This window comes from Oryzias latipes, chromosome 2 (genome assembly GCF_053564925.1).
Source record: "Oryzias latipes strain Hd-rR chromosome 2, Olatipes_Hd-rR_3.1".
NCBI classification, from domain to species: domain Eukaryota; kingdom Metazoa; phylum Chordata; class Actinopteri; order Beloniformes; family Adrianichthyidae; genus Oryzias; species Oryzias latipes.
Genome location: NC_136238.1, coordinates 36,170,279 through 36,196,972, shown reverse-complemented (window position 1 = coordinate 36,196,972; position 26,694 = coordinate 36,170,279). Strand labels below are relative to the sequence as shown.

At 41.4% G+C, this 26,694-nt stretch overlaps 2 protein-coding genes across 5 annotated transcripts in view; both read right to left on the bottom strand.

Annotated features, from left to right (window-relative positions):
* LOC144987947 (uncharacterized) overlaps window positions 1-26,694 on the bottom strand; it is a 199,156-nt gene that overhangs the window by 124,786 nt on the left and 47,676 nt on the right. The gene's annotated exons all lie outside the window — the stretch shown is intronic.
* The window catches only part of LOC144987744 (uncharacterized), a 202,143-nt gene continuing 180,359 nt past the window's right edge, over window positions 4,911-26,694 (bottom strand). The window contains exons 1-3 of one of the 4 annotated variants that reach the window (XM_078937064.1): window positions 22,510-22,643; window positions 18,675-18,811; window positions 4,911-8,256 (exon numbers count right to left, since the gene is read on the bottom strand). In XM_078937064.1, the coding sequence (XP_078793190.1) occupies window positions 6,935-8,239 (1,305 nt within the window). In that variant the 5' untranslated portion in view covers window positions 8,240-8,256; window positions 18,675-18,811; window positions 22,510-22,643 and the 3' untranslated portion in view covers window positions 4,911-6,934. Of the gene's footprint in view, window positions 8,257-18,674; window positions 20,287-22,509; window positions 23,155-26,694 lie in introns of those variants that run through there. The other 3 variants (XM_078937055.1, XM_078937062.1, XM_078937060.1) reach the window with 3 other exon arrangements.

Sequence of the window (26,694 nt, the reverse complement as noted above, 5' to 3'; positions counted from 1 at the left end):
TTCTTTCTATGAAAGCAGAAACCAATAACCAAGCAGAAATGTGTGCTGCAGATGCCATGTTTGCCACTAGAGGGCAGCACAGCAGCTTCAGTCTTTGTCATTGTTGCTGTGTGAGCCTGAAGGAGCTTCAAAGTGAGCTGCAGCTTGGTTCAGACAAACCTCCACATTCACACACAGATGTGATCCTGAAGAAGTCTGAACAGAACATTTCAGGAGAACTCTTCAGTCCAGAACATGAGCCTGCATTGTTCCTGAAACTGGGATCAGAGTTCTGCTCTCTGCTCCAACAGAACCACCTTCATGAGCTCCTGGTTTCTTCTGGATCCTCCAACATTCAGACGCTCTCTGACTGAGTTCATGTCTGCACAGAAACCTTCAGGATTCTCTTCTTCCACACGTCTTTCACTCTGAAACTCTCTTCTGAATGTGGATCATCTCAGTCAGACGTTCAGCAGCATCAGAGCCGTGCATGTGCTCCTCCTCATGAGTCCTGAAGCTGCACCGTCAGCTGCAGAGCTTCAGAGCTGCTTCCTTCTCAGACTTTCCACTTTCTTTGGCTCTCTGGCTCTGATGCTGCTGCTGCTGCAGAAAAACCAGCAGCTGCAGAAAAACTCTGCAGAGACTCACAGAGAGAGGATGGAGGCAGCAGATGAAGCTGCTGCAGACTGACAGCTGATGGAACTGAAGCACTTTCTACATTCTAGTTCCAAATGTTCTACAGAATCCATCAGAGGTTGAAAGTCTTCCTCAGTACTCGAGTACTTTAGTTCAGCAGCTCCTCTTTTCCTCTAAGGTGAAGCTTCATGTGGACGACTTCTTCTTCTCTCCTCTTTTCTGGAGCTTGGGCTCCATGCAGTCTGATCAGCTCTGATTTGGGCTTCAGTTGATGTTTGTGATCAGGAACTCTGGATTCTTCTTAGAAGGAGACGTTCTGCCTCTTTAGCAGAGAGCAGAACGTTGATCTGATCTGTTGGAAGCCACTCCATCCTGAAGCTGCACTGCTGAGTTCCTGTCCACCAGGGGGCAGTGTTACGGCTTTGCCTGCCTTATTATTCTGCTCATCTGTCAGGTTGGGACTTCCAACACACAAACATTTGACCTTTTCACTTTATAAAAAAGTTTGTTAAACACTTTGGTGACTTTCAGATTTATAAAAACATTTTTTATGTTTTATTTCTGTAATTATTGGTCTAAACTTTTCTTCCTGAAGGCTGAACTGCAGCTTTCCTCAGGTCTTTCATTTTCTCCATTTTTCCCTCCTTTTCTTGGCTTCCAGCTCACCAGGCATGACCTAGACGGCGCCCTCATGTGGACGGATGAACACATGACAGAGGGGAATGACAGAGCTGCACAGCAGGGACGAGCAGAGACCTTTGGGTCACGTGGAGTAACAATAAAAACAGTAGAAACTCCAATAAAACCAGTAGAACCAGACTGGGAAAGCTCAAAAAGTTCAGAAAACCTCTTGAAAAATGCAAAACTATATGAACTCTGAACACTAATGACAAATAAATGGTAATTAAAAACCTTTATGGATCAGAACCAACAGAAATAACAGGTTGATGCTGGTCAGACGTGCACACACAGGACCCTAGGGGGGTTTGAACACCTGGGGCCTGTTTCAGAAAGGAGGTTCAACCAACTCTGAGGTTGAACTTGAACTCTGAGTTGGTCAATCGGGAGATTAACAACTCTGAGTTTTCTGTTTCAGAGAAGCTGATCCGAGTTAGATCAATCAACTCTGAGTGGACTGATTCGGAGGTGAGCGTGAGCACCGCGACTATAAGAAGCCATTATCAATGGAGCGCAGATATTACGAGTCACCATGGCAACAGTAGAAAAAAAGAGGTCTGCGTATTTTTCGCCAGCTGAACTTGACGTGCTGCTGCAGAGTTACAGTGAATATGAGCACATATTCCAGAAGAAAAGCAACACCGCTGCATCTGGAAAACAGAGACAGTTAGCGTGGAAAACATAGCTGCTCAAGTTAATGTCTAAGTTTGCATTTAAATCATTGTTATAAAATATTGGCTGTAATAATTTTTTAAATAGCGTACGGTGTGAAATAAAAAATGGGGATATTTAGGTGTACTTTTGAAGTGTTATTCCTGGTGTAAATGCATGAAATGCTGCATAGTGTACAGAACCAATCTGGGGGGAAATGCATTTAACGTTGATAATGTTTAGAGGACTTTTTTGTTAACCTTCCCCTCTTGCAAACGTTGGTCAGTTTAATTTTAATACATGCAATTGTGTTTTTAAAAGTGAACTTTTGTCTAATGTTGAACCTTTCGCTGCGCGAAGACTTCTCCTTTCTTTTCTCTTGTCTTTCCGACCGTGGTCAGAAGCGCAGGGGAGATTTCCTTCAGGGCCGAAGGGAATTCTCCTTCGGGGTTCACTTCCCGTTGGAAACCCTCAACCTCCAGAGCGGATTAGGAATGACTCCAAAACAGTTATTCTGGGAATGACACCTTCTCTTTATTTAACTTAGTGCTCCGTCCTCCGAACACACAATATATTCTACGCACACACCTCTGCTCCGTGCTCACCCCCCCCCCCCCCCCATCTGCACCTGCAATCGCCCCTCCCCTTCTCTCTCGTGGATCGCACCCCGCTCAGCACACACACGCTGCAACACTACCCTTGTATTGATCAAGTGGTATAGGTTTATATGGGATTAAGAAAGTAAGCAGTGCTAGAAAATTGTGTTTCCAAAAAGTAATTGTTACATTAATCTAATTCAATGTCCCTGATTTCATTTTCATGTAGATGCAATCCTGCAGGAATTAAAAGAACATGGCAGCAGCTAAAAATGAAAAAAAGAATCGAGTCTTCTCAAAATCCTCGTAAATGTAATTCTCTACGAATTAATGCAGCCTCCTCGTCTATTGGGTCCTCCAAAAAAGAACAAGCCATTCTTGTCACTTAGACCGTCTCTGTGTGACGGACATTTGGGCAGTGAAGGTTAAAGCGAAAAATACCGCTTCGTCTTTAAAAAGGGGAGGGGACCGGCATAAACTTTGAGTTTGGAGAATAAAACCTGCTCCCGACCAGGTTAGGTTCACAGCATAAGTAACCATGGATACTGACTCCGAGTAAAAGTTACCTCTCTTTCAGAAACGGGTTTGACTTACTCTGCTTTCTCTGGTTTAACAAACCTCCCATTCTGAAACGGAAAACCCAGGGTTTCCCTGATTTCAGGGTTAACGCACTCAGAGTTTACACTTAACCTCCTTTCTGAAACAGGCCCCAGGTGATCTGTGCAGCGTTGCTCTCCTTCCCCCCATGCTTCCCTTCTCTCTGGCTCTGGGGGCCTCACGGCGGTCCTGCTGGTCCTGGCCTGGGTGGCGGATTTGGTCGCCCGGGGGGGCGGTTGTCCCCTGCCTGCTGCTGTGTCGTTGGGGGGGGGTTCCGGCTGCCGCTGCTGCTGCGGTGGGGGTCTTGGGGTGGGGATGGCTGGGCACTCTCCCTCCTTCTTTTCACGTTCCACCATCCATTTTAGAAGAACATAAACACTCACCTGAGCACAGGTGTTAGCTCACCTTTGCACTAATAGTTTGCATGATTGAATGAATGAAATATCTCACACTAGTTGGTTTAAAGGCATAAGTATGCGTGTGAACACTATCTGTTTTGTGTACATGTTGACCTGTGGACATTTTTGCAGCTAGCAGGTGTGTTCATAACATTTGAGTGTGTGTGTGGACAGGCTCCGCCCTTTTTGTACTACATTTGAACCTTACCGTAATGATAAACAACCAGTAAACTTGTTGCTTTATGCTGCTTGATTGTCTTATCCCCCTTCCCCTCCTATTATCACTCTCCTAACCCCCCCCCCAACGTCCCTCTCTCTTCTTCCCCTCTTTCCTTTTCCGTCCGGTCCAACACCAAAGATTTTTAAACATGGTTGAAATCAATAAAGTTTGGCCTCAATTACAAAAGGGGTTTATTCAGACATACCTTTGGTTTGTATGAAGTTTAATAACCCCTGTAGTTAAAGTAAAATATGTCCAACACAAGACACCCTCAGCTCTCATCTGTCTGCCCAGCTGTTGGACAGGACAAGTTTTAAAAAAGAATGCGCTTATTGTGCATCTTGGCTGCACCTATTTGGTGTCACCAAGATGAATTTCCATCCCTTAATGTTTACATACATTTAAGTATTGTTTGTAACTATGAAATGACCGAAAGGTTACTCACTTTGTTACTAAAAACCTTTTTATGATTCTAAATGTATGGTATTTTCTTTACTATTTGTACTGTCATGACAGCGATGCTGCTGTCAGTTTACCTTGTTGTTGCATCTTCAAAAGTGCAGATTAAAATGTGACACTGAATTTGAAACAGCAATTTCTGCATCTATCATTAAAGTATTTATTAATAGTACAGTGGAAATGAGTAGATCTGGTTAGAATGTTGATTTACGGTATGCGCCCCTTAATTTTCTGGTTGTGCCCCTAAAATTTTCAGTTGGGGGCCACTGTGCTCCTAGTGAAAAAAGTTAGTCTGGAGCCCTGTCAACATTAAATATTTCTCCTCAGCAGATGGTGAACATTAGTCCAATAAAAACAGGAAAAACAGTTGTTCTGGAGGGTGATTCTGATTTTTAGATAAATGTGATATTTTTCACAGATATTTAAAAAGAAAAATGCTTCAGTCTCCATTTAGTCTAAAAGTTTTAACATTTATTCTCCTTAAGTCATTTTATGCTCACGTCTTTGAATAAATACGTGTTTCACAGTGAATGCAGTCCTTCATATTTAAAGTTCCATGCAGATTTGGAACCAAAAGTGTAGAACATCAATTAATTTACCCTTGAACTTTTTTGGAACAGAGTCCAGCTTTGGAACCAGCAGAGAACTAACAAACAGCAGAAACCCACACTGTGGGAAAGACTCCACACTTCTGACTGATGTTCACGTCCACTTTATTCTTCACAGTAAGGACTGGAACAGAACACTGAGAACCAAAAAGAACAGAGGAACAGTTCTAATGTCTACTAGAAAACATGAATCACAAGAACACCAGACACAAACACCAGTCTGGTTCTTTATCCAAATCTTTTTGAATAAATTTTTAGGAAAATTCTTTCCTCACTAAATGGTAGGGATGCGGTTCTACTAAGACTGTGGATCGTTCCTTAGGTGGCGATCCAATTGAATTCATGAATTAAGCTCAACGTTTCACAGACCGAAACACGATTCTTGCTTTTTAATAGAATATGTTTGTACAGTTACTATAGGTGTGTATTTTTACAGGATGTATGAAAAAGTTTAAACTATATGTATTAAATCAGCCTAATTTAGAACCAAAGATCAAAATAAACAAAATTGATACAAACACAAAGATTTATATAAAAAGAAAGAAATGGGGTTTGTTACTTCAAACAAGTTTCCATCAATATTATGGTTACGTTCAGCAGTAACATAAACAACAAAAACATAAACCTGATTGTTGTCGGGTTGCACGGTGGTGCAGTGGTTAGCGCTCTTGTCTCAAAGCAAGAAGGCACTCTGTTCAAGTCCTGGTTGGAGGATCTGAAAACAGTAGAGTTTGCATGTTTGCCCCTGTGCATGTGTGAGTTTCCTCTGGGGACTCCAGCTTCCATCCAAAACGTGCTTCATAGATCGATTGGTTGGTCTAAATTGTCCCTAGATGTGAATGTGAGAGTGCATGGGCCCTGTGACAGACTGGATGCAGGATGTCCCCTGCCTTCATGACCCCAAAAGGGAACAAACAGCTTAGAAGATGATTCACATGAAAATGTTCTCCACAGTTTCTCCATCCTAAAAGTTCTGCAACACTTTATGTTTTAAAACATTGCATATTGAAGCTGCAGAATTTGCTGATTCATGGTGATTCCATTAGTTAGTGGATTTAAAAGAAAATCTTTTTTCACTCGATGGTTACTAGCTCACATGCCTTGACAAATTAAAAACTGAAGTCCCTTCTTTTAGCCTAAAACAACAATGAAAATATGACAAAAAAATCAAAGATGTTTACAAAACATTTCTCATAATAATGTACACACTTTGACAACATAAACATTGTCTTATCAGAAAATACAACAATGGTCAACTAAATAAGTTTTGTCTAAAATAATAAAAAAAAAAAAACAATGGCAGGACAAAATGTAGTTAATGCCTCCTTTGAACTGAATTACTACATCAATGCTCTGTGTCATTGAGGCCACCAGATTGGGGGTAGTTACTGAAAAAGATTTAGGCAATTTTGGCAATATGGGATGGTGCAGAATACAACCAGTCCACCAGTCTGACTGAGATAATTTACCCCTCCAATACCAAAGCACTCGCTGGCAGGAAGGACACAACACACTTTGTAACCCTTGTGCTATCTTAGATGCCCCCCACCCTTACATTGACGTGTTCTCCCTACCATAACAAAGGTGGGACATATTCATGTAATCCATGGACACCAGTGAAGATCACAAATCATTGAAGAAAAATTGTTCAGGGCACTGTCTAGTGGGTCTAGATGACCCAACTCCCAATGGTAAAGTGTCTAGGATAGCATAAGGGTTAAACATGATCACTAAATGTTTTTGACAAACATTTGTTAGAATGTTCTTTTTTCCCATCGTTTTATTTAAACTTATACAATAAATTCACTAAATTAAACTAAGGCTTGAAATATTCCAACATTTTTCTTTTTTGTATATAAACAAAAAAAGTTCTTTCTTTTAAAAACAAAAATAAAAAAAATAAAAAACGACCAAATGGCTTTTTCACAATATTTTCCCATATACTGTACAAGTTTTCTGCTCTATGTTTTTCTGTTTTCGTAGTTGAAATCTTTCTGTAAATCCTTTATAAAAAAATGTTTTCGTTAAAAAAGAAAAGCTTCTCACCTGTGTGAGTTCTAATGTATTTTACTAGATTACATTTATGACTGAGCCATTTATCAGCCATAAAAACTATCTCTCACCTGCATGAGTTTTCATGTGTGTTTTTAGAATAGATATTCGACTAAAACTGGCATCACATTTATTGCAAGGGAAAGGCTTTTTTCCTGTGTGAGTTCTCATGTGTGATTTGAGATGAGATATTTGACTAAAACTTGAATCACATTCTTTACAAGTAAAAGGCTTTTCTCCTGTGTGAGTTCTCATGTGTGATTTGAGACTAGATCTGTGACTAAAACTTTTATCACATTCTTTACAAGTAAAAGGCTTTTCTCCTGTGTGAGTTCTCATGTGTGTTTTGAGACTAGATCTGTGAATAAAACTTGCATCACATTCTTTACAAGTAAAAGGCTTTTCTCCTGTGTGAGTTCTCATGTGTGTTTCTAGACTATATTTGTGACTAAAACTTGCATCACATTCTTTACATGAAAAAGGCTTTTCTCCTGTGTGAGTTCTCATGTGTGATTTGAGACTAGATAATTGACTAAAACTTTTTTTACATTCTTTACAAGAAAAAGGCTTCTCTCCTGTGTGAGTTCTCATGTGTGTTTTGAGATTAAATTTATAACTGAAACTTTTTTCACAGTTTTTACAAGAAAATGTCTTCCTTCCTGTTTGAGTTCTCATGTGAAATTTCAACTGAGGCCGCCCACTAAACTTTTTACCACATTTTTTAGATGCACAATATCTTTCATCAGACCCATTTTGGACATGACCTCTGTCTCTCCTCTTCCTCTGATCTCTGTTCTGTGGGTCTGTCTCTTCATCTGTAGTTGATGTTGATTCTGTCTCTTCATCTGTAGTTGATGTTGATTCTACATGTTGGTTTCCTCCATCATGACTATCAGTTACATTAAAGCTCTGTTGATTGTTTAGATCTGCTTCACTGTTCTCATCTTCCTCAAAAGTAGGAATCTCCATCAAGGTATCAGTCTCCTGCTTCAGATCAAGCTGATCTTCATCTTGACTGATGCAGAGTTCCCCTGATTCCTCTTTAATCTGTTGTGGTTCTGGTTCCTCTTTAATCTGTTGAAATTGTTGCTCCCCTTGTTCCTCTTCAGTTTGTGAAGGTTCTGGTTCCTCATGTTCCACTCTGAAGTTCCTCTGCTGATTGTTTAGATCTGCTTCACTGTTCTCATCTTCCTCATAAGTAGGAATCTCCATCAAGGTATCAGTCTCCTGCTTCAGATCAATCTGATCTTCATCCTGACTGATGAAGACCTCCCCTGATTCCTCTTTAGTCTGTGGATGTTCCGGTTCTTCCTGTTCCACTTTAAAGTTCCTCTGCTGGTTGCATTGATCTTCCTCTTCAGTCATCCAATGCTGGGGGAGTGCTGCAGGAATACAAACATAAGAAAAAGCCCTTTTTATACTTTTAAATGAATTTGTGTATTGGCAAACACCAATAAAAGTCGAAAACTGCTCAGTCATATATTTCACACTAGTTCAGGGGTGGGCAAACTACGGCCCGTGGGCTTAATCCGGCTTGCCCCCATGTTTGGTCAGGCCCACTGAACAATATCAGAGGCCCGTGTTTTTTTATCTGCCCACATGATCAAGAAGTGACATTTTATTTCCCCCTTCTGCAGTCTGTGCTCCAACCTGAAACCCTCTAAAATTCCTGTCAAACATAACAGAAGAGAGTCTTCTCTTTCTACGTCGCAGTTCGTCTTTACCGGTTTAGTTTATTTTTTAGAGCGATTATGCTGCATTTTTTAAACAGCACCCTGTTCTGTGTCCTGATTGGCTGGAGACCCTGTCAATCAATCTCCTCAGTCCGTGCCGTGTCTCCTGTACAGAAACGCGGAGCTCTTCAGATCAACAGAAATCTTTGATCCATCAGATCTTTGTTTTTATTCTAAGATCCTGGACTTAATTTCCATGAAAGTTTGAGATTTCAAACAAGAGAAAAGGATGAAAATGTTCATGTCTGTCTGAGAAAAGTATATTTAGTCAGTGAGGAGTTTTACTGCCATAAACTTCTGTAATCAGACTCCTTGGATTTCAGCGATCGTGGTTATTTTTTAGAAAGAAACTCCTGCAATAAAACAAGGGAACTCTGTACTGGTGAAAAGGTAACGCAGATATATGCGTAGCTGCAGCAGAACATGTAGAAATTTTCTTTTTCATAATTCCTAGAAGAGGAACAGATAAACAGGACACAGTGCAGCTGCACAAATCGTGAGAAGTGACGCAGCCCTGAAAGTCAAAGCGGAATTATGACGGGAGAGGATTGACTATCAGAAAACAAGTGGAGGGAGACCAAAGATCCAAACAGTCAGCGTCATAACAAAACCACTCATAGCATCGAGAATTAGAGACCAAAAAAAAAGACAAACATCCAGAACAACAGGAACACGGAGGTAAAGGACTGAGCTACCCAGAACAAGAAAACAAGATGGCCGTGGGGAAAAATGCACATAGCAAAATTCAGGTGGCCCAACAGAGACAAATTCTTAATTATACAACCAAAGATTGAATTAAGGACGTGCTGCACAAACACAAGGGATGACATAGTGGCATGCATCAATAAACCAGAGATCCATGGCAGAAATAATACTAAATGGTCGTAGGACCATATGTCTTACTTAAACAAAGCGGAATTCTAGATTCGAAAACAAGTCGCGACCAGAGAAATGCAAAAGACCGGTGATAATGGAGGAAAATAGAACACAGAGAAAACACCAAGAAGATGCAAAACAAAGGGGAGCCCATAGGATTACACCAAGTCCAGCACAGGACTTCTGAGAAATGTAGTCGAAAACATGACTGATATGACAGCCGAAAGCTAAACTGATACATAACACTTTGAGTGCCACCTAAAGCCAAAAGATGCCACTGGGAGGGATGGTGAGGCCAAACAGTGAGAACATCAGCAATATCAGCAGTATCGTTAAGATCTGACCTCAACGGTTCTGCTATCGGTACTGGAGAAGTCGCTTTTTTTGGGTCCCACAAGATATAAACGTTATCTGCCATAATTAACTCTACAAGTCAGTCAATTTTGCTTTAATTAATGATTATATTAGTTTCGCTATTCTCTCTGAAGAGGAGAGGTCTGTCTGACTATTTGTGTGCACGGGGGGCGGGGCTGTTGTTTAGACAGTATGCGGGGGGCGCGCACAGGAACGCTGCCAAAGTTTTAGGATGGCGGAAAGAGCTAAACGGTCCAAAATGCTGCGGCTCTCTGTGTTTTTGTAAAATAACCACCATGTTCTCAGAGGGTCGTCGTGCCTTTAACACCGTCAGGTAGTACCGAGCAGGCAGAAGGAAGAGAGCATCATAAGCACACTGAGTGAGCGTGTCTGCAGCTGTGAAAGCTGACAGAGTTGGTGGCGATCTCGCAGGGGACACGTGAGCGCCCAAAAAAATAAAAAAATCCTTTCATCCCCTTAGACTAAGATCACCCATTTTCGCTTAAAACGAATTAAATTTGCGTCAGGGCGCCCCCACTGTCAACTTGCTGCTACGATGACCGTATGATTCCAGACCACAACCAACAAACTAACAGCTGCTTCCTATTAAAACATAGTTGACATCCATAAAATTAATGTAATGATTTGGGTTAAATGGATTTCAAGAAAATAAATAAAAAGGAGTCTACATCAAAGTGAATTTGTTTCCATCATCCCACTCATCTTTGCTCTGGTGCTTGACAGACAGAAAAGTCTATTGAAGGTTGTGAAAAATGGACAAAAGATCAAAGGAAAGATCACTCTCATAAAGAATACAAATAATAAAATAAATATCCTGACAGCATTTTGAATCAATACAAGTATTGTCAAATGAACTATCATTATTTATCGGCAAAAACCTTTTTTCTAACACATCTAGTGTTGTGGCTCCCTGTGCTTTCATCTCAGTGGGAAACTGATCCAAATGGCTCTTAGAGAGGTTCAGGTTGCAGACCCCTGGTCTAGCACATCCATGTGCATTCCATGTTTTTATTGGAACATTCTCATGTATAAAGTCAAATGTTTTGTTAAAAAACAATGCTGTTACATAATGACAAAATAAAACACTTTGTGTTCATAATTTGCCATTTTTTATTTATTTGTTTATTTTTCGTCCTCAAAAAGTATCAATAAGACTACCGTTAAAATGCCGGATCGATAAGCAGTATCAATAAGAGTAGTAGTAACCTTAACAATACCCATCCCGAGTCACGAGTAAATCCTGGTGGTCTCTGATTATGCTACACGGTTCCTAGAAGCTTTTCCCCGGCACACCATTACAGCTCCTGCAGTCATGAGAGCGTTAATTCAGTTTTTCTCCAGGGTAGGAATACCTGATGAAATTCTGACAGACCTGGGAACCAACTTCACTTCCTGGTTGATGAAACTTTTCCATCAGCAGCTTGGCATCAGTAGCCGCGGTTACATGGGCAGAATATCTTGATCGGATCAATGGTCGGGTTAAAATTCACCCGTGCACACGGGCACAGAAAACCTTTTTCCGATTAGAACAAACGTTCCCATGGTTCACACTTTCAGTCGGAATGAATCATCTGGGCATGCGCAGTAGTGTAAAATTACCCGGATGCCAAACTAGGTCCCGTTGTAAACAAACCGCTGCCACAGACAGACAGCATGTGCTGCAGCTCCGTAATACGAGACAATCTTCCAAACGTGCTTTTATCAATGTCATGAATATTATGAAGTGTCTGTTCGCTCATCGTTATATTTAATCTATGTGATCAGTGCGTTTTTGTGAATGAAACAGAGCTGGAAGGCTAACACGCGATAACAACATTAGCCTTTTGATTGACACAAAATCCAGGACCATGCGGGAAAAGCTGTAATCTGCATCTTGGCTGCACGCAAATGTCTGGGAATAACATCAGTCTTTATTTTGTCGGGACACAACTGGAAACACAAATCCTTGTGTTTGTTTCAACGGTTTCTTAGCACCAAGAGGCATTTGTGCTCTGAGCACACACCGCCCCAAAGCCAATGTGTGTGCTGGCGGTCCATGCTCTTCTCAGACGCGGTTCTCCTAAAGCCGGCAGCCGCTAACCCAGAGCGACGGGACGGATCCATGTCTCCCACATATTACATACAACAAAACGCACGCGTAAGAAAGCACCCTCCCCTCAAACACACATTAAAAAATCTGGCTGCTCTGCTCAGACTCTGAGACATGGTTCACTCGGTCCACAGGCACCCGAAACGGGACGCAGAGCTCGGGTGCTGGGTCACGAAGAGCTCCTCCCCCACATCTCCCTCGCCAGCGGGGCGAGAGCAGAGCGGCGCTTTTCACGGGGCCTCCGCAGAGCAGCTGGCCGGTCCCGTATGCGCTTCAAAGCTTTCTCTCAGCGAAACACCGTCTATGCATGACGTAACCCAGAGCAGTAGTGACACACGGTCGGAATGAACCGTTTACATGCTCCACGATCGGATAAACAATCGGTATGACCCACCTATCTCCATAGGAAAGAAATTTAGATCTGAACGAGTCTGATCGGGGCAGAGTATTCCGAACGGTGTGTTTACATGACGCATTTTCCTTCCGATCAGGCGTTCATTCCGATTACTTTTGCCCATTTAAACGTGGCTAGTGTTCAGAGACTGAAGCATGTGAGATGTGGAAGACATGGCAGGAATAGATAGGAATATGTTACATGGAGTAATGGGTGGAATTAGTAGTATGGCCAGCAAGATATTTAATGATTGCATTGAAGATGAAACTGTATGCACTAAGCTTTAAGCTGAATGTCAAAGAATCAAAGGCAACTCCAAATACCTGAATCTCAGACTCAAATGCAGTATAATGTCAAACTACTTCATTTTGTTTTTCTTTACAACACTGTAAGAAGTAACTATTTCTAGTTAGCTGAATGATCTCAGTAATTTAATTTTATTTAATTTAATTAAGGATCTAAATAGTAAATGTAACTTTGCAACAGTAACAAAAAGCAGAACCTCAAGGCAGTCAGAGCAGAAAAGTAAATGAAACTTCTTAACTATTGATTAGGAACAAATGTGAAATAGCAGTGATTAGAAGCAGCATGAAAACTTCTTAACTAGTGTTACTACTACACTGTAGTGCTCTCTTCAAAACATCTGAAACAGACTAGAGCATATTTAAGTTCGATATGCTCTATGTTCAGTCAATGAAAAGTGTAGAAATAAGTGCTAGATGTCACCAGAATGCACCAAATTACACCATGTTAAAATTTTCCGGGGGGGGGGCATGCCCCCGGATCCCCCTAAAGTTGCAAGCACCTGCGGAGCGGCGGGTCCCGCTGTGCGCGGTGTCGGGCCAGTAACTTTCAGGCAGGGCCAGTTACTTTCAAAAACTACTGGCCCTGTGGGCCAGTGCAAATTTCTGGGCTATGTCAACCCCTGTATAAGTTATTATTACATTATGTTGTCAATTAAAGTTTTAAATTTGACAATGTAGTGTGGTACATTGCAAACAAAGGTCAGATATTATATTGCATTAAAGTCTAGTTTAAAAAATGACAATCTGGGCTTTAAAAAGAATAAATGTAAAAATCGAGAATCGAATCGAACAGTGACCTTAGAATCGAAAATGCAATCGAATTGAGGATTTGGAAAATCATGACACCCCAATAAATGACAATGCAAAATGTTGTTTTTTTTTGCATTAGAAAATGCACAGTTTTTATCTGAAAATCCTCATGCTATTCTCTCAGAGCTCTTCTCTACTCTGTAGCTAACACAGCTCCGCTGTTTGTGCTCACAGATCCAGTCTGTCGTCACATCTGTTTTCCCGGCTCCAGCCAGCAGACCTGGCCTGCTCCGGACTCCTGAACCTTATGATATTTTTTATTTTCATGGAGACAATAATTAATAATAAACAATAAATCAGGTCCACTGGTTGTATTGTTCCCTCTGGGGTTAAAGCGGGACAGCAAGCTTTCAAACTCAGCCAGAGAGAGATGGAAAAACACACGTCCTGGTGCGTTCACAGAGCTCCAGTACATAGAAGATTAGAGGCATTCCAAACAACGAGTTATATCACTAGAGGAGACATCAAGTGATGGGAGGAGAGCACCGCCATCTTGGTGAGGTCAAGTTACTGCTGCAGTGCATGCCTGTGAACAAATTTTTTGCATAATACCAGTTCATTGTGCGGGTTTCAACTGCCAAAATCAGAGAACTGAGTCCATGAAGGAGGAAGGTATATCATTTCACAGGTAAGTACTATAATTTTTTTTCTTTTAATGCTGCAGGGGTTTCATTAATCATACACATGTTGACATTCATGATGCTGCAGGGATGTTATCAACATGCTGCATGATGTACGTATAATTTGCTGTCGACATAAATGTACATTTTATTTTGCTAAACTTGTATACAGCATACTAGGCTATTATAGTAATATAGATTTAAACATTCAGAGACTGAACTTTTCTTGCAGGTTTCCAATGGATTCAGACTTAAGGAAAAAGTGGATCTTACATGTCAAAGAGGTCTAAAACTCCTAAATGTTTACAATTTTTTTTAAATTCTTTGTAATATTTTTTTATTTGTTAGAAATCCTGCAACACTGCATTTTCATTGAAGTTTGAGCTTTTAAGGCTGACTGTTTCTCTTCTTTAACAACAACAACAAATGATGTCTCTATATATATATATTATATATATAAATAGAATATATTTACATATATGTATAAAAATATATGAATTTAAAATATATATATAGTATGTAAAAGCTACTTAGGCCGCCTTTACACTGCATAGTTCAAGTGACCCAATTCCGATTTTTTTCCTCTCTTGTGGCACAGATCGGATATGATCGGTGAACGTGTAAGCAGGACAAAAGCGCATGGATTCCGATTTTCTCAGATCGGATACAGGCCTCTCTCATATGTGGAAATAAATCGGAAACAAATCGGATATGTGCATTTGCGTGTGCCATGTAAGCAGACAAATCGGATATTCCCCAGTAAATGCGAGTCGAACGTCAGTGACGTCTATTCAGGACACCACCAACTGAGATCACATGACTTATTAAGGTGCTTTTGTGTGAAAATCTCCCGTGCATTTCTGACCATGGTCGGAAAAGAGAAGTCATCGCGCAGGAAAGGTTCAACACTTGGATCAAACTGTTAGTACATCACGTCTGCAAACACTTTCTCATTCAAAACTCAGAGAGAGCCGAGCAACCCTCCTTCTTTTCCTCCCCCGTGCATCCCCTCAGGAGCGCCCAAGGCAACGCCTCCTTCCGTCGCCGCTTTGCCTCCATGACAACCGCAGTCACAAAAGTCTGAAGTAGGGCTGGGCGATATGGCCTAAAAATCTCCGATTTTATTTTTTTTAATTCGATTTCCGATTTCCCCCCCCCCCCCCCCCACCCTTCTTAAGGAAAGCAATAAGTACAAAGGGCAGACAAGTTCAAGCAAATGTTGCTTTTATTTAATCAAACCCAAGACAAATGTAACTCCCATTTCTGGGATGAATAATAAATAAATGAACACGCTCTTGGAATCAAAGTTAAGTATAAGATTTTTCTTCTTACTCCCTTTTTGGACTTGTGTTTAAATAATTGTGTCTTGTTTTATATAACTTTTGTCTTGTTTTTGTCTAATTTAGATTTATTCGATTAGATTAAGTCTAGAGTAGCACCGTTTTCTAAAGGATTATCAATACAGCTCATATCTGGGGTCTAAGTTTTTAATTAAATTAATAAACCCCGTCTTATCCACGGAGATGATGATGATCATGAAGCAGCAAGAGTCACGGTCACGGTCAGGATGACGGTAATAGAAGAAGGTTTCCCCCAGATTAAATGCTATGGACTCTTTATTAACCCATTCTGGAGAATCTAAGGATCAGAACAGGGAGGAGGATGATCGCCTCGGGTCCCCCGCGCTTGAGCACGGTCGGAAAGGGGAGAAAGAAAAAAAAGTCATCGCGGGAAAGGTTCAACACCACGCTCTGCCAATTAGCTGGAATTTTTTTCAAAAACCGTCCAGTTGCGATAAGAGCCCCCGAGTTTGGCCTGAAAAGAGCGATCAGCCCAAATACTAATCCAATCAGTGACCTCCCTTCCCTTCCACTGACTGGTCTCAGCAGCATCGTCCACCATGGTTGATGTTTACGTTCTCGTTCCCGCCTACTTCAACGCAAAATGATGACATTTGTTGCGTGTCGATGACGTACTGTTCGGAATCAAGTCGCCTGGCCGGTCAGACGGCGGTCGCAATTGAAAAGAACGGCTACAATTCGGAATCAGGACGGCAAACCCACGGGGCCTGGGTCGCAATTGAAAAGATCGGATCTGTGTCGTTCAGACTGTCATGAAAAGATCGGAATTGGGCCGCTTAGGGGCAAAAAATTCGGAATTGGGTCGTTTCAGCCTGCAGTGTGAACGTAGCCTTTGACTCCGATGGGCTTTAGGCAGGGTGGGGGGTCTATTCCTCCACGTCTGTAACAGTAAACCCAGACCAGTTCTGAACAACAGATGATTTTATTCCTTTGTTGGGAACAAACTTCCCACTGTCACCGGTAGCCCTGCTGTCGCTAGCTGCTTTGTGTGCCGATTGTCGCGTGTCACCGTGTGACACTAACGCTACGGAAGCTCTGGGGAGCCAAAAATGCGCCAATAAAAACTCGATTTAGTTATTTTTGAAATCGCCCGTAACAAAAAATTCGAATTAATTCATTTGATCGATTTATCGACCAGGCCTAGTCTGAAGGATGTCCGCGGAATGCGGAAATGCTGCTACGTAGTCCTCAGAACGTCTACGTTTGATAGTTTCAGCATTGTATAGTGTAAATGCAAAAATCAGATACGGGTCACTTTTAAAAGATGATGTAAGCGAGTCGTCAAAAAAAAAAAAAATCGGATATAGTCAGAAAATCGGATATGAGCATCAAGACCTACAGTGTAAAGGCGGCCTTAAGGCCTGTTCACACCGGGACGAATTTCGCCGGCGATTTTCGCCGACGTTTAACGCCTCGTGACTAAACAAAGGGCACCAATGAGAGTGTGCACACCGACGCGAAAAAACGCCAGGCGTTAAAGCGTCGAAAAAAAAAAACGCCTCGGGTTCGTTTTTTTTTTTCGACGCGTCGCGTCGAAATCTACTCGACCAATGAGAACGGCGCTTTTGCTCACGTGTCTGGAGCTTCTGAAGTTACAGTAAAACACAACTTGGGGGCGCTCAAACACAAAACTGCCTTGCTGAGCACACATACCAGCGAAGAAGATAGACGCCAAGTAGCGTCTACACTGCCGCGAAGCAATAATGACGGACATTCTAAAATATCCCCGAACCAAGCACCAGTTGGAGCAACTGGTGCTTGAAATATTCATGTTTTCTTTGTTTGATTCTGACAAGCGCGTAAATACTTGCTCTCTTCTTCTGAGTGAAAAGCGACTTTAAGAAGCGTAAAGTTGCGCAGCGCCACCTTGTGTACAGGAGTATTTCTGTTTTACATTAAGCGCCATCTAATGTCAGGGAATGAAATTGCATGTTCACTCCACTCATCGTCAGCGAAAATCGCCTGGGTGTGAACACAAAAAACGTGACGAAAAACGCTGGCGAATAACGCCTGGCGAATATTCGTCCCGGTGTGTACGGGCCTTTAGACACCTCTAAAAGCAATAGAAATCATTGTCATGTGGGTGTTGTCGACCTCACCAACTGATATGACTCTTTGATTCCAACAGCCTCCCAGCCCAACGTAGTCCGCTACTATATTTTCATGAGAAAAAAATAAACGCAGAACCAACCTTAAAACCTTCAATAGCCCATTTTTATCCGCAAATTTAGAGCCAAAAATCGACCAAATCTGGTAACACTGTGGATGTGTTGAGGTGCATACTCCCCCCTAGTGTTGAGGTGCATGCTTTGCACCGTCACGTTTACTGATGCATCTTCCATCAATGTAGTCAGGGTGCTGCTGCTTATGTCTGAGTAAAGAAGTAGCCAATCACAAATGTGTCTCCGCCTTTTCTGGTTTGATTGTCAGACTCATTCTGCTGAAAAGGCTCATTATGAAATAAATAAGTCATTCTGAAAAACAGCAACATGAAATAAAAAAGATACTTAGGAAAATATTGATTTGGAGATCTGAGTTTCTGTAGATTTTTCACAATTTCATGATTTTTTGATATATTGATGAGAGATTTATTGTGATTGTGTATTTGCATGAGGTCATATTTATTTATTCAATTATGAACAGTTTGGGACTCCATACATGATTGGTCCAAAATGCTTAACAGCTCTAAAAGATACCGAAGCCAACAACATAATGCTCTGATATAATCTTTGTTGTCAATAACAACAACAAACCTAATTGCCAATTTGAGCCAGGAAACAGTCATTAGTCAGGCGGTCTGAGTCACGTTTTTAGGGCAACCAGTTGCCAATCATGATAAGCTAGTTCCCATCACTGAAAGCTGCTCAGAAGAAGCTGTCAATCAAACATTCGAGGTGGGGCCAGTGGGCACCACACCTTTTACCGGGGCATCTGATTGGTCAATTTATAACTTGAATAACTAGCACTAGAGAAAAAAAAAACTTTATTATATTAAGAAAAATGTTTCACAGCAAGAATGGTAATTCTATTTAGAATGAGTCACAGCTGCATGTTTATTTATAGACAGCAGCTACTTCCTATTTGGAACCCGGGGGGTGAGGGGTGGGATGCTCTACTGTCCAGTGATGATATAGTCTATGCTTTTTAGCATAGACCCCTTTTAGACAGCTCCTCGTGGTTTAACTACTAACTAATAAACAGTGTTGGGTTAATGAATTACATAGTAACAGTACTTACTAACAGTAGTTACTTTGGTCAGTAATGGAGTATTTCAGATCACAGGCTCCGTAGATAAAAGGTCCAGAGTTTTTGAAGTGTGGTGTAAGCATTTGGAATAAGAGCTGTCACTATCAGTGAATCAAGGCATCATTAGGCTGAAAAACAAAGGAAAACCATGAGAGAGATAGCAAAAATATTAGGTGTGACCAAAATGACTGTTTGGAACATTCTTAAAAAGAAAGAACGCACAGGGGAGCTCAGCAACGCCAAACGACCCGGGAGACCACCGAAAACAACTGTGATGGATGAAGGAATAATTCTGTTCCTGTTGAAGAAAACTCCCTAAACAGAAGGTTTACCACAAGATGTAAAACCTTAGTGAGCCTCAAAAACAGGAAGGCCAGACTAGAGTTTGCCAACCAACATCTAAAACAGTCTTCACAGTTCTAATACAACATCCTATGGACAGATGAGACCAAGATCAACTTGTACCAGAGTCATGGAAAGAGAAGAGAATGGAGAAGGAAAGGAACTGATCATGATCCAAAGCATACAATCTCATCAGTGAAGCATGGTGGTGGTAATGTCATGGCGTGGGCATGTATGGCTGCTAATGGAACTGGTTCTCTTGTATTTAATGATTATGTTGCTGCTGGCAAAAGCAGAAGGATGAGTTCTGAAGTGTTTCGGGCAATATTCTCTATGGAAGCATTTGTGTACAATAATTTAAAAAAAAAATCAAAACTGGAAATGCTTTTTGATTTTCAAAATGAAGCTGCATTTGTTGACTCAAAAGTAACAAGAAAAAGAAATCCACTAAACCACTTCTTGTTCTTCTTCTACACCACTCATTTTGTCACTTAATTAAAATGATAATGAAAATGGTATTTGACATTTAATTTTCAAAAAGTTCTCTTGTAAATGTGTAGCAAAATTTAGTTAGAAATGTCTAACTTGAAAATTATAATAAATTAAGAGAATTGCTTTTTCATTTTCTACTTAAAAATTGCTTCTTCTGTGTCAATTAAAACACAAATGCAAAGAGGGGATTGCATTTTCGTTTTCACATCCACCCTGCGAATAGTGTTGCAAAACACAATTTCAGTTAGCATTTACAGGAGGGAGGCGGGGCGATGATGTCACTGTGTGTTAGTCCAACCGGCAAACGCCAAAGTTTAGCATGGTGAAATCTGCTAGAGCCGTTCATGGGGCTGTAGCTGTCGTGGAACAGCAAAATCACATGGAAGCTGCAGTAGACTATATTCTAAATGTGCTTTTATTAGTTATGATTATTATTAAGGACCTGCTCGCTCATAATTTTTTTAATCTGTGCGGCCAGTGCTGCTTTCTTGGCAGCAAGAAGGGTTAGCATCAGGCTAATACGTGCTAAAAACATTAGCCGTGGAGGAACACATCTTGTTTGTTTCATTTCAAATCCAAAAATGCTGACAATGAGTCGCTGTCCCAATATTTATGGACCTGACTGTACATTTATTCTGTTGTATTTGAATGCACCACAGTTAAGGGACACTTTGATTGATCAATATGCATTATGGGACATGAATGATGCATGATGGGATATGTAGCATGTAGCCCTCAGATGTAAAGTTATTGCTAACTCCTAATGAGTATGTTCATAAAAGACAAGTTACCTCAGCACGTCCTGAATATCATTATTCCTGCTCAACCCTAAAGTACAACACCCAATACTGCAGACGCCCTCAGTCTGCCGGCCAGATGCCCTGATGCCTTCATGACAAACAAAAGAGCTCCAAGGCCAGAGCTTCGGAGCTCGCCCACGGCCAGCTGGACAAACATGGCTCACACCGCAGCCAGCCGGAGCTAGTTTGCTTGGTTTCTGGAATGAAATAGAAATACTTAAATATATTTTCTCAACAACAGCAAGCCTCATCAATGAACCGATAACACCAGAGTGAAATCTCAATCATTTCATTCATTAGATGCTAAATGACTGACGTAACCAAAAAAACAGCTGTGCAGTCATAAACATGTGCAACACTCGTTTGCACTCACTCACGGGGTTAGATTAAAAATAGATTCATTAAATTACTTAATAACGGGTAGTGACTGATTATCGCACAAAGAATTTATCTCATGACAGATCTAATAACACTGTCACTGGGCTGCATTCACACTGCAGGTCTTGATGCCCATATCCGAATTTCTGACTATATCCGATTTCTTTGACGACCTGCTTACATCATCTTTTAAAATTGACCCGTATCCGATTTTTGCATTTACACTATACAATGCTGAAACTATCAAACGTAGACGTTCTGAGGACTACATAGCAGAATTTCCACCTTACGCGGACCTCTTTCGGACTTTTGTGACTGCGGTTGTCATGGAGGCAGCGCAGCAACAAAGGAGGCGTTGCCTTGGGCGCTCCAGAAGGGAGAGGAAAAAGTTTGATCAGTTTTGAAATAAGTGTTTGATCCAAGTGTTGAACCTTTCCTGCGCGATGACTTCTCTTTTTCCGACCGTCGTCAGAAATGCTCGGGAGATTTTCTCCATGGCCAAAGGCGGATTCTCCTTCTGGTTCACTTTCCCGTTCAGAACCCTCAGCCTCCAGAGTGGGTTAAGAAAGACTCCAAAACTTTTGGGGGAGACACTTTGTTTTTAATTTACGGTTCTCCGACACTCCCCCGCTCCGCGCTCACACCTCCTCTCCTCTCCCCTCCTCTCCTCACACCTCCTCTCCTCTCCTCACACCTCCTCTCCTCACACCTCCTCTCCTCTCACCTCCTCTGCACGCACGCACGCACGCACACACGCAAAGAAATAAACGGCTTCTAGCCTGTTCCATAGCAACGGTGTCCCACTTGATTAGTTACCGTTTGCGTCCCGTCCGGGACCGGACCGGAAACAACAGCGGTTTCTGACTACGGTCTGAAGCCTGAGGCTGAACGGTAACATGCTGACAGCAAAATAAGTGCACAAAAGTACCTTAATAAGTCATGTGATTAGGGTGAACCGCGGTGTGATGAGGTCATCACCGCATCTTTTTTTTAAACTTTTTTTTTTGAAAGTTTTGCATATGGTGCGTGATTGGAACTATAATAAACATGGTAAACACATTCATCTTTGCCGATAATTTACTTTCTCTGCTAGTCCTGTGTTCAGACTTCAAGGGTTTCTATGGGAAACCTTTTATCACTCTTCTCCTTCTCTCCTCATCGAACCCACCTGTGCGGCGGCGCTGCTGTCACTGTCTCTTAACCCTTGTGCTATCTTAGATGACCCCACCCTTACATTGACGTGTTCTCCCTACCATCACAAAGGTGGATAAAGGTGGAAAGATTTCATGGAATCCATGGACACCAGTGAAGATCACAATCATTGAAGAAAAAATGTTCAGCGCACTGTCTAGTGGGTCTAGATGACCCAACTCCCAATAAAGTGCCTAGGATAGCACAAGGGTTAGAAGTACGCGGCACGTGCGCACTCTACTTACACACGTGCGCTGTTTCAGAAACACACACACATCCTCATTCTACAAAAGAAGTTTCTGTCTTGCGAGGAAATACGACAAATTTACTGCGTTCTAATTATTAATTTCCATTATAAGCTGCGTGCGTTCTTGAGTGCGTGACACGGCCGCCAGCCGGAGGATTTTGTGTCGGGGGGGGGGGGGGGGGGGTATATTACTGTTCTCACTCTGTAACACGAAACATGGACTCGCGCTGTTAGATTTCCATGAATATCACAACATTATTTTGTTTGGGAACTATTTTGTGCAACGCACAGCTAGAGAGCAGAAGAATCAACACGCACCACAAACACACGTCACAGCTCAAATGGCTTCTCTCTTCCTTTGTTGAAGCTAACATACCTATGTGGTGTAGCTGCAGCTGTGGTTTCCAGATGACATCCAGCAGTCTGCGCTGACGACAGAGCTCCTGCTCGTACTGGACGATGGTTCCTTCACAGAGTCTGCAGATTTCTTCAGCAGCAGCAGCTAGTCGCTCGCTGATCAACTCTCTCAGAGACTGAAGGGAAGACATGGTTCCTGCTCCGATCTTCAGCTCCAACTCCCACAAACACCGCCGTCCTCTTCACTGCAGCTCCGATCGATCATCTGCTAGTCTCACAATCACAGCAATCCACGTTGTCTTTCCGTTCAACACTTCTTCACTCATTTACGACACTTTGGAAAATGCTGAGAGTTCCCACACGAACCACGTATCGACCTTTCTGTCCATAAACCTCACAAACGTCCCAACTAAACACAGCTGACCTCTCAACACAAGCTAACGCTGCTAGCGCCTCGTGCTGTTCTTCTTCTTTGTTTGGCTAACAGCGTCATGGTGCTTTAGCGCCACCAGCTGGTCTGGAGTGTTGTCTGTCGCTCACATAATGAAGTCGATGGCGGGGGAAAATTGCTTTTTTTTCAACTTTACTGGCAAATAAAACAGAAAGTGGCAGTTTTCATTAACACAATTATGCTGTGAATAATATTTTTCGATCAGAAAAGGAGCAACCTAAATGGAGAAGGGGGAACGGGACGTGACTTACGGTTCCGGCTATTGATGTTAGTCGCCAGTTGGTCGTCTGCAGCCAAGGTCTTCTATTTAACCGAAAGAAAACAAAGAGTAATATATTTCCTGGACAACACAGGTCCTCACGAACTGATATATGAAATAATCTGTAAATTACGACATAAACTATTGGTAGGAAAAGTGACGTCAAATCCTTTCAGGGTTTTTGGAAAAAAACAGTTATAATATAAAAAAAAAATAATATATATAAATATATTCAACAAATTTCCCACGAATGGGATCAAATAAAGTAATTCTGATTATCCATCCAATTTACTTTGTTTATTTTTAGTGTCATCAAATTTTGAACAATTTTAAAATTAAAATCCACATTTGGATCAGGCGTCTTCATCAGAGCACAACTCATGTTTCCAGGACTGTGACTCACCAATATATCCTCATTTCCTTTACACAATCTGTTTCCATCATTTGGATTTTTCATCAAAACTTGAGTTAGAAAAGAATTGTTGCCCCAAAATGTCCAGTTTGAATAGTCTACAGTTTGTTGTGTTTGGTTGCTAGGTAACAGGGTCTTTAATGTCTATGATGTCATGGTGGCTTTCAGAGTTGAACTCCTGAATATGACGGTAAACATTTGGATTGAACAAAAATGGGATTGAAGCTCATGCTAAATCCTGATCTCAATGCTGAAAAAACCTCCTCCTAGATTCTGGTTGTTTGGAGAAGTCCTCCTCTTCCAAGAATTCCTGAAAAAAGCCCTCATTTCTCCTGACCATCTTCAAAGCCACTTTCTGCTTTAGTTTAGTCCAAACTTGCTTTATGCTGACAACATTTACAGCTTGAATCCATCTGAAGAATCCAAGGAAACAAACCAATCTAAGTCTGCATTCATGCCACTTCAGAACCAACAAAGCATGTTTCCAGGACGCTGACTTACCAATAGAACTTGGGATTTCCTTTGCAGAATCCTTCTCCGTGTGTTTTCCTTTGTTTTTCTCCCCAAAACCTAAAGCAGAGATTTTTGCTGAGCTGCAGAACAAACGTCTGACTGCTTTAACCGCCGTTGATGGTTTGTTGTGTTTCCCTCTATAGCTGCTATGGTCTTGGTATGGTTGCTAGGTAACGCTGTCTTTGATGATGATGATGATGTCAGAGTGGCCTCTAGAATGGACTTTTGTCTTGTGTAACCAGGAGCTGTAACCTTTAGGGCACTAGGACCCAGAAAGAGGTCCAGGCAGTGACGGTGTTCAGTGACGGACTGCGCAGCCGCACTTCCTCCAAACGCCACTATTCATCCAGCGCGTGGAGCGCCAGAGTCCAAACGGGCTTAAGGCGCTTTGATAAAGCGCTCTGGAATCCAGCTATGGTGTGCTAAACGTCAGGTCCAGAACGGAAGATGCCATCAATGAAGTCTGTCTGTCAGCAGCAATCCAACGCTGATGGGGTTTAGCTTGTGGAGGATTTGAATGTTCATTTGCTCTCAGGTTGGTTCTGTGCTGGAAGCCCCAACCCTCAGTTCAGTCAAGTTAGAAAGATGCTAACCAGGGGGGTATTCCAGAAAGCAGGTTATGCTAGCTCCCACGGTAAATTTGAGGCTAAGGAAGTTGATAACCTCAGCTTTTGGTTCCAGAAATGGAGGTATGTTTCAGGGTAGGTCAAGTTACCATGGCTGAGTTATTTTGTCTTATTTTGTATTATTTACGTCTCTGCACCATGAGTAAGACTAAAGGAGAGAATGATGAGTTTATATAGCACCCCTACAAGAAAGTATGGTGATGACAATGATGGAAAATTCCTTAATAAATTTTTGCACTGCTTGCATTTTCCCCCGTCCTTTTTATTGTTATAAAAATGAGCATATCTGCCAGCTCAAACTTAGACATATGAGAGTTCAAGAAATATAAGTAATTATGATTGAAAAAAAGATTAATGGAGTAATGTGACATTTAGTTAGATAAATACGTAAATTTGAGTTGTATAAACAATTACTGAGTTTTATAGACGTAAGAAATTAGGTTGAATAAATGTAACTAAATTATTTGTTTCTAATAGAAGAAATTTATTTATTTATCTCTAAGCAGAAACTCTTTTTTTTGATGATGCAGCCATGTTAATTTTTTGAGGGACTTATAATCTTTATCCGCCGTCATTAAAATCTCAGACTCCGTCTCCAGTGCCCTGCTTTCTTTTTTCTCTCCACACGTTTCCATGGTGACTCCAGAAATCGGCGATCTATTGAGAATGTCTTTATGTACCTGCTATGCATTTGCATCAATCCAGGGTTACTAAGTCCAGCCTAATTACAACAACTCATATCCGGTCTTTTGGAACCGACATACCCAGAGTAAGCAAGTTCAGGCGGATTTCAGCCAGAGTTCAGGCTTAAAGTCAGGCTAGTTTAAACATGCTTCCTGGAATACCCCCCAGCTGTTCCCTCTGTCACCATGGAAACACGGACCGCTTTAAAGTCCAACAGGATTTTCACGGAGCGGACTTCTAGACGTGGAGGATAAATACTCCAAGATGAATTCATCAGACATGAATCAAACAGTCTTTTCTACATAGAACAGAATGAAATCCACTGTGTTTTAGCAGCGTCTGTAGCATCACAGAGACGGTGTTCCACCAAAAACTGGGACCTGTCACATGTTGTTTCCTCGTGACAGAGCTGCAGCTTTAATGTCAATGATATAGAAGAAGAAGAATCCAAAACATTGGACTGTTTTCATGTGATCACATGGAAGCAGAATTAGGAAATCTCTAGGAAATCTGTCCTTGTTTTGTCAGCATGTTTGAATTGGAGTTTACAGTTAGATGACAAGAAAGACGTGTTCACACCAAGAAATTACTTTGATGCAGTTTTCTTTAAATAAATCAGGAAAATGTTCAAAAAATAAAACATCTAAAGTTTTTAGTGTTATAATTTGGCTGCTAAAAACTATGTTGTCATACATTAAATGTCGTCTCCTGTGTGGAAGTATTTTGGTTCATTAAAAACTGACATAAATGAGTAACATTCACTGCAAACTGTGCAGAAAGCATGTTCTTTCTAAAACTGGAAATAGCACCAACCTTTTTTATCACCTGGGGCCTGTTTCAGAAAGGAGGTTAAGTGTAAACTCTGAGTGCATTAACCCTGAAATCAGGGAAACCCTGGGTTTTCGGTTTCAGAATGGGAGGTTTGTTAAACCAGAGAAAGCAGAGTAAGTCAAACCCGTTTCTGAAAGAGAGGTAACTTATACTCGGAGTCAGTATCCATGGTTACTTACGCTGTGAACCTAACCTGGCCGGGAGCAGGTTTTATTCTCCAAACTCAAAGTTTCTGCCGGTCCCCTCCCCTTTTTTAAAGATGAAGCGGTATTTTTCGCTTTAACCTTCATTGCCAACATTTCCGTCACACAGAGAACAGTGACAAGAATGGCTTGTCCTTTTTTGGAGGACCCAATAGACGAGGAGGCTGCATTAATTCGTAGAAAATTATATTTACCTCGTACGAGGATTTTGAGAAGACTCGATTT